This window comes from Drosophila miranda (assembly GCF_003369915.1).
Source record: "Drosophila miranda strain MSH22 chromosome Y unlocalized genomic scaffold, D.miranda_PacBio2.1 Contig_Y1_pilon, whole genome shotgun sequence".
NCBI classification, from domain to species: Eukaryota; Metazoa; Arthropoda; class Insecta; order Diptera; family Drosophilidae; genus Drosophila; species Drosophila miranda.
Genome location: NW_022881603.1, coordinates 35717012 through 35730708, shown reverse-complemented (window position 1 = coordinate 35730708; position 13697 = coordinate 35717012). Strand labels below are relative to the sequence as shown.

The following is a 13697-nucleotide window of genomic DNA, read 5'->3' as shown; positions in this document are numbered from 1 at the left end:
TGCCACAGATTTTCGTCCTTTGTGGGGGCGGAAGTGGGCGGGGCGAAGTTTTGAAATATTTTTGTAGCAGTGACATATCACAGAAGTATGGATCCAAAACATCGTTGCTCTAGCTCTTATTGTCTTTGAGCACTAGGCGCTGAAGGGGACGGACAGACGGACGGACGGACAGACGGACAGACGGACAGACAGACAGGGCTCAATCGACTCGGCTATTGATGCTGATCAAGAATTTATATACTTTATGGGGTCGGAAACGATTCCTTCTGGACGTTACACACATCTAATATACCCCAATACTCATTTTGAGTATCGGGTATAAAAATGGAACCAAACTCTTGCCTTTCTTTGCCTGGTTTTGGGGTGCGGTCGCATTTCGCATTTTCCGTGCTCGTATATGTACGGTCGATGGGCGTGGCTGTCTCAGACTGCCACAGCCCACACCCCGCGCCTTGGCCTTAATTTGTCCTGAATTTCCTTTTCTTTTGAAGTTCCATTTGTATATTAATGTGAAGGGGGCCAAAGAAATCTCGGCTACAAACACTAATTTGGTTGGGAACTCCCCACGAGTTCCTGGATTTGGTTGGCTCTCGATCGAATGTTCGTTGCGATATTTTTTGTCTCAAATCAAAGCCGTTTTCAACTCTTTATTCCACCTGCAATCACAATTATTGTACACTCATCGTCATCGGCATCGTCAGACGATGTTGCACGCTTGTTGTCGCACCTTTTGAGGGTCAAATGTCAAATGTTCCGCTGGAAAGAAAGCCGGGAGGATGTCTGAGCATGGCACCGCGTGGGCGTGCCTGAGTAAACAACATATTGAGTGAGGATTTGCCCGGATAACGAGTCGCCTGCCGCTCAAGCGAGGGCATAATTTTCTACAATTTCTGCTGCTTGCCTTTTCTTTACCCACCCCCACACACACACACACACACATACATGCTCGTATTTCCCCGAAATAAATGTCACGGGCAGAGAACGGTGGGGGGTTTTTTTGGTGGGTAGCTAAGAGCGTGGTGGGGGGTGCGGTGACTACCAGCAGCAACAGCAGCAGCCGCCTCTGGCTGTTTGCTTTTCTCAGTGTGGCTTTCGTAGTAAACATAAACAAGGAGTTCTCTAATAGATGCCGCAATGGGCATTACTAATGCGCCCCGTGGCGTGTGTGGGAGTGTGTGTGGGTGGATAAGTAGGGGTCTGTGTGGCGGCAGGCGGTTCATAATTGTGCAACCAGATCCACGGCCAGCAGCAAACTGCTGCTCAGACTGCCTCATTTGGGTGTTTGGCTTTCCTCGGAAGTCATTAGGGCAAATCTGAGCTCACAAACATATGACCATGTGTCCATAAATACATACATATGCACGGGTATGCACTGTACTGATGGAAATGGAAGTGAATGCCCCGGAGCCCCATAGCAATGAGCCACCTGTCAGCAAGTCAGTAATGAAAATTTAACCAACTTTGGCATACACAAATATGAAATTATCCGTTTTGCTTATCCTAATGCAATTGCTGGCGACTCTGATGCTGATGCTGGCGCCCACTTCGAAGGGAGAGGCCTCCGTGGCCCCGTCGAAGAAAGAGGTTTCCGTATCCGCCTCCGTGGGCAAGCTGGAGACAAGTTCGTGCCTTGCGGGGTGCCTCAAGGCAAGCAACATCAGCAGCGTGGACCCGCCGACAGAGTGCCCCCAGTATGAGCGGACCCTCGACTGCGCAATGATCTGCTTGTTTAAGCATTAGCTATAGTGGCGAGAATCGAGTATAGTATAGGGTATTCACGCTTTATCTGCTGTGTGATTCAACCTTTATTTGGATTATACGAGTATTTCCAGGAGAAGTAAGCATCATTCAAGCTTTTGATTTTATCACTCTTTATGGGTGGTATATTTTTACGCTTTATCTACCTTATAGAGCCGTATTTGGCGTGTTGGCCCGTTGGCATGTCCCCTGCATTTAAGCCGTAAGCGAATTAAGCGTAAATGCATTTCGATGTACGAAAATAAAAGAGCAGCCCACACTCTTTGCCAAAATACAAATCAATTACGTGTACCATTAATTTTAATTGCATGTTACACATTCGAGTTCACACAAAAGTTTGGCAAAAACCAACTGTCGGGCTTGCTCATATAGTAGACCCGTATATTTTAATTAAATTAAAATGTTTGCAGTTTTTCCAGCATGTTCTCCCATATTGAAATTCCGATTTTTATACCCGATACTCAAAATGAGTATTGGGGTATATTAGATTTGTGGTAAAAGTGGATGTGTGTAACGTCCAGAAGGAATCGTTTCCGACCCCATAAAGTATATATATTCTTGATCAGCATCAATAGCCGAGTCGATTGAGCCCTGTCTGTCTGTCCGTCTGTCCGTCTGTCCGTCCGTCCGTCTGTCCGTCCCCTTCAGCGCCTAGTGCTCAAAGACAATAAGAGCTAGAGCAACGATGTTTTGGATCCATACTTCTGTGATATGTCACTGCTACAAAAATATTTCAAAACTTCGCCCCGCCCACTTCCGCCCCCACAAAGGACGAAAATCTGTGGCATCCACATTTTTAAAGATACGATAAAACCAAAAACGCAGAATCGTAGAGGATGACTATTTGTTTTAGAATGTAAGATGCCAGATCGTATAATTATTATAGCCAGAATCAAGAAAACAATTTCATTCTTTCTCGCTCTGTCTCTCTCTAACACACAGGTTTCATGGTCGGCTTTGCCAATTGCAAAATATGAGTTCAAGGATCTCAGAACCTATAAGAGCCAGAGCAGCCAAATTTGGTATCCACACTCCTGTGATATCGGACCTTGACCGTTTCGTGTCCAAATTTCGCCACACCCCATTCCGCCCCCGCAAAGGACGAAAATCTGGGGCATCCACAATATTGCACATTCGAGAAAACTAAAAACGCAGAATCATAGATAACGACCATATCTATCAGATTGCTGAATCTGGACCAGATCAGATAATTTTTATAGCCAAAAGGAACAAATCAATTTGCACTGGCTACGCAGCGCCCGACGTCACGCTCAGACTGATTTTCTGTCTCTCTCGCACGCACTCTTTGTCGTGTCGTTTAATATTAGCAGCGTCTGCCGGAGGAAAGCCATACTGAATTAGTATCGGGTATAACTGTAGAGTTGCGGTGTCCGCAGCAACTCACAACGTTCCCCCTCGTTTTCTCTTTTTTCCGTTGCTGTTCATTTAGAATGGCAAATGCCAGAACAGAGCAGGGGGCAAGAGCAGGAGCAGAAGCAAATATTTGGCATTTACACATTCGGATGCCATGCCGACTGAATCCTCGCGTGCCGCTCTGACAAGTCCAAAAAAAAAGCAAGCAGCGACCAGCGACCAGCAGGAAGAAGAGAGAATCGAATGGCGGGTATCTAACATTTGAGAGCCTTGAATGCCGGAGTTACCGATCGCTGCCTTTCGCCTTCCACTCCTGTGGGAAATTACAATATATATATATAAATAAATATATATGTATGTATATATTTACATTTAAAAATGCATACCAAAGATTTTGTCCAAGAGTGGAAATTGTAAATAAAAAGTTTTCAGTTACACTTTGAAATTCAAATAAATATATTTCGCATTTAAATTACACGTTTTTATATTCGTTGTTTCTATCGAAGTGAACTCTATTTCATTTCAATACTTTTCTATTTAAAAAAAGGACATTTAATTTGTATATGGATTATTTATTTGGTGATCTTGCATTGAGTAAAATGTGAAAGTACGAGTATTTGTGCTACTGATTGAAAGTACAGACATTTTTGAACCATATATGTATGGCCCCGACATCAAATCAGACAAAATAGTTTACCTATTTTGGAAAGAAGTTCCATTCGGATGGTTTTTGAGCTGAGGGACAAGCTTGCATATGAAACAGGAAAACAGGAGGACAAGTCTGTTAACGGTTTCTTCTGGGCGTCAGAAACATTTGGTCAATTCATAATACTCCTACCGTCTGCAAGGGTATTTAAAGTGCAACAAACCAAATCCATTTCGAATATCAAAGGTTGAACCTGCAGCGGATCAGGACCAGGCCCAGACCGAGACCTTGCGGCAGGACAATTAATCATTGCCACATGCGTTGAGTGTGACCTTTTTGGAGGCACTTCCTGCTGCTGATGTTCCGGCTGATGTTGTTCCTCATGCCGCGACGACATGTGAGTTAATTAATCTAACTGCCCAATGGCTGCCAGACTGAAGACTGCAGACGAGGACAATGGCAGAAAGAAGGTCGATGATGAAGGGGCTTTCGGCAGGCCAACCATCACCACTTCCTCGGCGACCCACCTGGCTGACGCGACGCATAAATTTCAATTTGTTCCACCGTCTGGTCGGGTGGGGTCTATGCATTTAAATTGATATCGGTTCTCGCTGCATATGCGAAAAGTTGTTCGCGCCACGGCCCAATGCACAATTAGCGGACCGAGGCACATAAATTATGTGGCGGCCACCCGAAAGGGGAAATGGAGGCGGAAATTATTGCCTGAAGGGCGAACCAGCAGGCGAATGTGCAAAATGGCAACCGACATTCGCTGATGCGATGCGGTCGGTCAGTCAGCTAAAATATGCACAGAGTGCTGCCTGCTTTTAGGCGAAGAATGTGCGGTTTCCAAGGACTCACCGCGGGATAGCGAACAATCAATGAGCGAGGTACGCGAATCACTCGCAATTCCTGCATGACGTGTCTCTGGAAATGATCACGTGCCCATATCCGTCAGAGCTACTGGATGTCCGCACTGCGTTGACAGATTGGCAATTACTTTAGCCGCCGCATACATGCCGTATACGCTATATTTTGGCATTGTAAGCTCAACTCAGTTATAAATTTCTTCCCCACATCGTGTTTAAGCTTTAAAGCTCCGCTTTTGGCTCTGGCTTTTGAAAATAAATTTGATATCAGGTCAAAAGAATGCATTTGCACCATGACATCGACAGATGGGGGTCTAATAAATCGGTTCCTTTGTCTCTTAACCTCAACCAAAGCAGCTTTGAACTTAAACTTTTACCACGATCTCGCTCCATGGCTTAATTATGCAGCCAGGGAAAGGGCATCGGCTTCGGGCTCGGCCTCGCCCCCTCTCATTATGCCGGGAAGCGAAATTTTTCGGTCTTCAGACCCTTTGCATTTATAGGAGTTTTTGGCCCTGAAACTGCCAACTTTATTTTATTGCGTTTGCAAACTTTGCCCTTACGCCTCGAAAAGTTCGGGCTAAATTATTTATAGTTACTGCCTTTATGTACATTCTCCTCTATATGCGGGTGTTGTTCGGTCAAGTGCAACTATTTGCTTGGCTGTGGCACCTGCTCCGAGAATGTTTGTTCCATTCACAGGTCATAGAGTCCCATAGAGTCCAATAGAGTCCCGTCCCGGCCAGACATTTCATGGGTGTCTGCTTCCCAGTCACGCCCATTCAGCCTCTAGCCTAACAGAACCTTAACAGGCCTCTGTTAGCGCTCTGGCGCTCTCTTTGCGAAAGCTCCGAGTTGGCTTTTCTTTGTTGGGTTTTCCTGGTTTTCCCTCTGACTTTGCTTGGCGGGTGCTGGCTGTGCTTGCAAAGGCCGAGGCTATTGCCGAGCGATGTCCTGACTTGTTTAAATACAGGGCGGTCGGATGTCTGGCAATTTATTCCAAGCTCGACCGGCTTTTGTTGCACTTGGCTGTTGAGAAGCGGCGGAACTCCGGCGGTGTCTCACGTAGCGTATTTAATCGGCAATAAATTGGTGAAAAATGTTTTGAAAAACAATGTGAACAGTTCCCCGGTGCAAAATTAATTAGAAGGTAAACACAAATCCATAGGAAAAACATTACACAAATAAAGTGTTTAAGTAAAAAAAAATAAATTTAATAATCCTAATATGTTAAAACATTTAATCATTTTTCTAAAGCCAAAAGGAGCTAAACATTGAAAACATTTAGTACATTTTCCTGATGGCAAAAGTTCGTAAAAGCATTTTGTAAACATTTATTCAGCTATGAGAAATGATGGGTTTTTCCTGTAACCGTTTCCCAGGGGAAAGTGTTCTTAACTGTTTCAAACTCGTAGGATCCATTACCGCATTCCCAGCGAACTAGGTATTTCAATTAATGCTCAAATTTTGTTTGCTTGTCATAAATCCTTTGGTAGTGTTGCAGACTCGAAAAGTTCGGAGAGAAAAAAGAGAGGACAGAAATGAATGCAGCGGAAGATAGTAAAATTGTCACCGGAATGGCAGATGCAGACACTGGAATGGAATCGCAAGGAGCAGAGGGAACAGGAATAGAAACTACAAAGGGACCAGGAGCACTCGCAGGCGCTGGATCTGTATCTGGATCTGCCCCACCATCCAGACAACAAACATTGACACGGACCGCAGAACTGGATGCGGATGGCGATGACATTGAAGTGGATGCCGAGGCGGATGATGCCACGGACAGCATCACACTGGAGCTGGCTCTCTCGCCCCACAGCAGCACACCCACACCGCCGCCCACCATGTCCGAGGAGGATTTCGCCCAACTGGACAACAGCAAACCCTTCAAGGTGGGTACCGTACAGCCATAGCCTTTGTGCGCGCTACGCCCTTCATGAGCTTTATGCTCACTGGGCCAGAATTCCGTTCAGTGATTATGGCAGTGCCCCGCGCTGTTGCTGGTGTAAAAGTTGTGAAGAGTCAGTCCAACACCAGCATCAGCAGCATGGCCCGAAAAAAGCTGTCCGGGCCACTTCAGAGCCATCCACGTGGAGGGGCATCGACATTGGTGCTTCTATGGCCGCCGCCGCTGAAGCGTTTGGTTAATTTTTGAAGTTTTTTTGGCCGAGGCAGGGCTGAAGCAAAAAAAAACCCTAATTCCCAGCCAGAATATTTTCATTATTATTCTTTTTATACCCGATACTCAAAATGAGTATTGGGGTATATTAGATTTGTGGTAAAAGTGGATGTGTGTAACGTCCAGAAGGAATCGTTTCCGACCCCATAGAGTATATATATTCTTGATCGGCATCAATAGCCGAGTCGATTGAGCCCTGTCTGTCTGTCCGTCTGTCCGTCTGTCCGTCCGTCCGTCCGTCCGTCCGTCCCCTTCAGCGCCTAGTGCTCAAAGACTATAAGATCTAGAGCAACGATGTTTTGGATCCAGACTTCTGTGATATGTGACTGCTACAAAAATATTTCAAAACTTCGCCCCGCCCACTTCCGTCACCACAAAGGACAAAAATCTGTGGCATCCACATTTTTAAAGATACGATAAAACCAAAAACGCAGAATCGTAGAGGATGACTATATGTTCTAGAGTGTAAAATCTCAACCAGATCGTATAATTATTATAGCCAGAATCAAGAAAACAATTTCATTCTTTCTCGCTCTGTCTCTCTCTAACACACAGGTTTCATGGTCGGCTTTGCCAATTGCAAAATATGAGTTCAAGGATCTCAAAACCTATAAGAGCCAGAGCAACCAAATTTGGTATCCACACTCCTGTGATATCGGACCTTGACCGTTTCGTGTCCAAATTTCGCCACACCCCCTTCCGACCCCGCAAAGGACGAAAATCTTGGGCATCCCTAAATCTCAGAGACTATTAAGGCTAGAGTAACCAAATTTGGTATCCGCACTTCTGTTAGATCTCACTATAAAACGTATATCTCAGAATTTCGCCCCACCCCCTTCCGCCCCCACAAAGGACGAAAATCTGTTGCATCCACAATATTGCACATTCGAGAAAACTAAAAACGCAGAATCATAGATAACGACCATATCTATCAGATTGCTGAATCTGGACCAGATCAGATCATTTTTATAGCCAAAAGGAACAAATCAATTTGCACTGGCTACGCAGCGCCCGACGTCACGCTCAGACTGATTTTCTGTCTCTCTCGCACGCACTCTTTGTCGTGTCGTTTAATATTAGCAGCGTCTGCCGGAGGAAAGCCATACTGAATTAGTATCGGGTATAACTGTAGAGTTGCGGTGTCCGCAGCAACTCACAACGTTCCCCCTCGTTTTCTCTTTTTCCGTTGCTGTTCATTTAGAATGGCAAATGCCAGAACAGAGCAGGGGGCAAGAGCAGGAGCAGAAGCAAATATTTGGCATTTACACATTCGGATGCCATGCCGACTGAATCCTCGCGTGCCGCTCTGACAAGTCCAAAAAAAAGCAAGCAGCGACCAGCGACCAGCAGGAAGAAGAGAGAATCGAATGGCGGGTATCTAACATTTGAGAGCCTTGAATGCCGGAGTTACCGATCGCTGCCTTTCGCCTTCCACTCCTGTGGGAAATTACAATATATATATATAAATAAATATATATGTATGTATATATTTACATTTAAAAATGCATACCAAAGATTTTGTCCAAGAGTGGAAATTGTAAATAAAAAGTTTTCAGTTACACTTTGAAATTCAAATAAATATATTTCGCATTTAAGTTACACGTTTTTATATTCGTTGTTTCTATCGAAGTGAACTCTATTTCATTTCAATACTTTTCTATTTAAAAAAAGGACATTTAATTTGTATATGGATTATTTATTTGGTGATCTTGCATTGAGTAAAATGTGAAAGTACGAGTATTTGTGCTACTGATTGAAAGTACAGACATTTTTGAACCATATATGTATGGCCCCGACATCAAATCAGACAAAATAGTTTACCTATTTTGGAAAGAAGTTCCATTCGGATGGTTTTTGAGCTGAGGGACAAGCTTGCATATGAAACAGGAAAACAGGAGGACAAGTCTGTTAACGGTTTCTTCTGGGCGTCAGAAACATTTGGTCAATTCATAATACTCCTACCGTCTGCAAGGGTATTTAAAGTGCAACAAACCAAACCCATTTCGAATATCAAAGGTTGAACCTGCAGCGGATCAGGACCAGGCCCAGACCGAGACCTTGCGGCAGGACAATTAATCATTGCCACATGCGTTGAGTGTGACCTTTTTGGAGGCACTTCCTGCTGCTGATGTTCCGGCTGATGTTGCTCCTCATGCCGCGACGACATGTGAGTTAATTAATCTAACTGCCCAATGGCTGCCAGACTGAAGACTGCAGACGAGGACAATGGCAGAAAGAAGGTCATGGAATGCAATTAAGAGCGGCGGTCGATGAGGAAGGGGCTTTCGGCAGGCCAACCATCACCACTTCCTCGGCGACCCACCTGGCTGACGCGACGCGTAAAAATTTCAATTTGTTCCACCGTCTGGTCGGGTGGGGTCTATGCATTTAAATTGACATCGGTTCTCGCTGCATATGCGAAAAGTTGTTCGCGCCACGGCCCAATGCACAATTAGCGGACCGAGGCACATAAATTATGTGGCGGCCACCCGAAAGGGGAAATGGAGGCGGAAATTATTGCCTGAAGGGCGAACCAGCAGGCGAATGTGCAAAATGGCAACCGACATTCGCTGATGCGATGCGGTCGGTCAGTCAGCTAAAATATGCACAGAGTGCTGCCTGCTTTTAGGCGAAGAATGTGCGGTTTCCAAGGACTCACCGCGGGATAGCGAACAATCAATGAGCGAGGTACGCGAATCACTCGCGATTCCTGCATGACGTGTCTCTGGAAATGATCACGTGCCCATATCCGTCAGAGCTACTGGATGTCCGCACTGCGTTGACAGATTGGCAATTACTTTAGCCGCCGCATACATGCCGTATACGCTATATTTTGGCATTGTAAGCTCAACTCAGTTATAAATTTCTTCCCCACATCGTGTTTAAGCTTTAAAGCTCCGCTTTTGGCTCTGGCTTTTTGAAAATAAATTTGATATCAGGTCAAAAAAATGCATTTGCACCATGACATCGACAGATGGGGGTCTAATAAATCGGTTCCTTTGTCTCTTAACCTCAACCAAAGCAGCTTTGAACTTAAACTTTTACCACGATCTCGCTCCATGGCTTAATTATGCAGCCAGGGAAAGGGCATCGGCTTCGGGCTCGGCCTCGCCCCATCTCATTATGCCGGAAAGTGAAATTTTTCGGTCTTCAGACCCTTTGCATTTATAGGAGTTTTTGGCCCTGAAACTGCCAACTTTATTTTATTGCGTTTGCAAACTTTGCCCTTCGGAGCTCCTCATCGCCATGGAGCAAGGGCTCGCCGACATAGCTCTAGTCCAGGAGCCCTGGATTGCGACAGGCAATTCAGTGGCCGGACTAAAGTCCTCAAATCACAAACTGTTCTACGCAACATCGGTAAGCAGGAACAGAACCGTCGTACTCGTACGAAAGGGAATCCATGCTTACCTTATGTCTCATTACAGCACGGATGACCTGACGGTTGTGATGCTGGAAAGCGAGGAAAAGCGCCTTCTGGTGGCTTCCTGCTACATGGCTCACGACAGACCCGCACCACCCGACTAACTCAGGAGCCTGGTGACAGAAGCCGGCACCAAAAACTATCAACTCGTCATCGGGACGGATGCCAATGCCCACCACAATGTGTGGGGAAGCACCGACATCAATGATAGAGGTGAGTCACTCTTAGACTTTATACTTTATACTAATCTATATATAGCAAACGTCGGGGAGGAGCACACCTTCGTGGGTCCGACTTCATCCAACGTGCTAGCCCTAACACTAGCAACGGGAAACAGTACTACGGTATCTAGCTGGAGGGTCCTTGAAAGACCCTCCTTCTCAGATCACAAGTACATTCAGTTTAAGTGCGACTTCAAACATTCTTCGAAGGTAATAGTCTATAGAAACCCCCGGAATACAAACTGGGAAAAGTTTAAAAAGACAGTTACTTCGAAGCTCGCGAGTCCGGGCAAAGTGAAATCCACGGAGGACATAGAGAAGTCTCTAGAGACCCTATCCAACGCGTTGCTGGACGCCTACCACACATCGTGCAAACCCTCGAGGACGAAGAAGAGGTCCAAGCCACTCTGGTGGAGCCGGGATCTCTCTCTTCAAAGGGACAACCTCAAGGAATTCTTTAAGATCGCCAAACAAGCGAACGAAGGGATCGTCTATGAGGAATACAGACTCCTACTCAGGAGCTACAAGAAGGAAATACGTAAAGCACAACGGAACTCGTGGAGGACCTTCTGCTCCAACATCGAGAAAGTACCAGAAACCGCACGGCTACGGAAGCTGCTCTCTAAGAAGCCTACCATACAAAGCCAATTAAAGCTAGATGACGGACAGTGGACAGAGGGCAGTGACGAAGCCCTAACAGCACTAATGGAGGAACATTTCCCTGGTTGCACCGAGGTCGCTGATGCCAAAGAGCACCAGGACCTAGCAACCGAGGAACAACACCCCCCAACAGATTTGTTAACCACCAAGCGAATCCACTGGGCAATAGACTCCTTTGCGGGCACAAAAGCACCAGGACTTGACGGGATATTCCCAGCCATGATGCAGGTGACCAAAGAGGCGATTACCCCATGGCTCTCCGCAATATTCACAGCTTGTATAAGTACTGGCTATATCCCTATCCAATGGAGAACCTCGAGAGTTGTCTTCCTCCCAAAGGCAGGAAAGTGCAGCCATGCGAGTCCCAAGGACTATAGACCGATAAGCCTTACCTCCTTTATATTAAAAACGCTAGAAAAGCTGCTGGACTTACACATCAGAAATGAGGTAGGGGGACTGATGTCAACCAACCAGCATGCCTATACTAAAGGGAAATCGGTGGAGACCGCACTACATTCGGTAGTAGCTACCATTGAGAAAGCCCTTCACAATAAAAAGTATGCACTGGGAGTATTCGTGGACATCTCCGGAGCATTCAACAACGTGGCTACGGAAGCAATAACAAATTGCCTGGTAGCAACTAATACACACCCAGCAATCAACCTGTGGATAAGGAACCTCCTAGGTTGCAGACGGGTGCAATCGGAGTGGGGCACCGCTTCCATGGTGAAAGAGGCACACAGAGGCACACCCCAGGGTGGAGTCCTGTCGCCCCTCCTGTGGAATCTGGTGGTCGACGACCTCATCAAGAGATACGAAAGGAAGGCCCCAATAATAACAGCTTATGCGGACGACATAAGCATACTTATTACGGGTGTTTGCCCATCGACCCTCAGCTCACTAATGCAACGAACACTCAGGGAGATACGCGAGTGGGCGGAAGAAGTAGGACTCAGTATCAACGCGGACAAGACGGACCTCATCCTCTTTACCAAGAGGTACAAGGTACCGATATGGACCCCCCGAAGATCAATCAAACTAGGCTAACCCCAAAAACACAAGTCAAATACCTGGGCACAGTACTGGATAGTAAACTGGCATGGAAACCCAATGTATTGGAAAGGGTGAAGAAGGCCACCATTGCGCTTTATGCATCCAAGAAGATGCTCAGCAGCACATGGGGCCTATCTCCGGCTCTGATGCATTGGATTTACATCTCGGTGGTGCGACCAACTCTGCTGTATGGAGTCTTAGTGTGGTGGCAAGCTACTGGAAAGAAAACGTATCATAAGCTTATGGAAAGGACTCAGCGACAGGCTTTGCTCTGTATTACAGGGGCGCTGAGGTCAACCCCAACAAAAGCACTCGAAACCCTACTTGGAATCGAACCCCTAGACATCCACGCCCGTCTGACTGCAGGAAAGGCAGCACAACGCCTCATCGCTTCAGGAAATATGTCGCCACAAGAATACGGGCATAGTTCAATTGGAAGGGAAATGAACAGATCAACTGATTACATGACCCCCCAAACATGCCTCGACGTAAAAACAGCTGCATCCTTGGGACCTGAAGACTGGAAAATCGGAAGAGACCAAACGGAGCACCTCAATATATATACGGACGGCTCCAAGATGGACGGAGGAGTAGGAGCGGGCCTATACTGTACAGACCCTGAGATAAGGCTGTCATATAAGCTACCGGACCATTGTAGCATATTCCAGGCAGAGGTTTTTGCCATCAGGAAAGCAGCGGAAGTCGCTCTTCTCACTGAAAGAGCACACGATGCGGTCAACCTATTCGTCGACAGCCAAGCGGCGATAAGATCCATGCAGTCGTCCGCAGTCAGTTCCAGAAATGTCTTGGCGAGCAGGGAGGCACTAGATACCCTAAGCACGACAAAGTCAGTGCGGATCTACTGGATTCCCAGCCACCAGGGCATCGAAGGGAACGAGACGGCGGACGTACTAGCTAAGGAAGGCGTCGGGCTGGCGAATACGAGAACCGAGAACGTGCCTGTCTCCCTCAGAACGCTGCAAAGCGATCTAGAAAAGCAGGCCGGATCACAAAACGAATGTAGGTGGAGGAGTACCACCGCCTGCAGAACCTCGAAAATCATGTGCAAGGAACGCAATGACAAACTCAGCCACTACCTGCTGCACCTACCACGGAAGGACTGCAGATTATTAGTGGGAATATTAACGGGCCATTGCCTGGCTGCGGCGCATGCAACAAAGCTAGGCATCACAAACAGAGACAGTTGTAGGAAATGTGACGAACCTGGGGCAACCGAAACCCTGGAACATCTCATCTGCAACTGTCCTGCTCTCTTAAGGGCAAGGAGGAGGTACCTGGGCGCCCCAGTGCTGGCATCACTGGAAGATGCCTCCAAGAGGACGCCACAGCAACTACTGGCCTATGCGAAAAATACCTCGATCCTCGAGGACTTCAAAACCCACTAAACACTGCCGCGACGGTTCATACCCCCCCCCCCCTATCCGGACAACTAAGGGCCATACTGGCCTATGTGGGGCCCCCTCTGAGGGCCGTCCGGGTCAACCTAACCTAACCT

The 13697-nt window shown here is 46.7% G+C and overlaps 1 protein-coding gene across 2 annotated transcripts; it reads left to right on the top strand.

Annotated features, from left to right (window-relative positions):
* Positions 1-5642: 5642 nt before the first annotated feature.
* Positions 5643-6782, top strand: LOC117191835. 2 transcript variants are annotated; one of them, XM_033396605.1, is made up of 3 exons: positions 5643-5797; positions 6030-6091; positions 6144-6782. In XM_033396605.1, exon 3 carries the CDS (start codon positions 6189-6191, stop codon positions 6558-6560), a length of 372 nt encoding a protein of 123 aa, XP_033252496.1. In that variant the 5' UTR covers positions 5643-5797; positions 6030-6091; positions 6144-6188; the 3' UTR covers positions 6561-6782. The 2 variants fall into 2 exon arrangements, with proteins under 2 accessions (XP_033252496.1, XP_033252495.1); XM_033396604.1 differs by lacking the exon at positions 6030-6091 and having other exon boundaries at positions 6144-6781.
* Positions 6783-13697: the final 6915 nt, after the last annotated feature.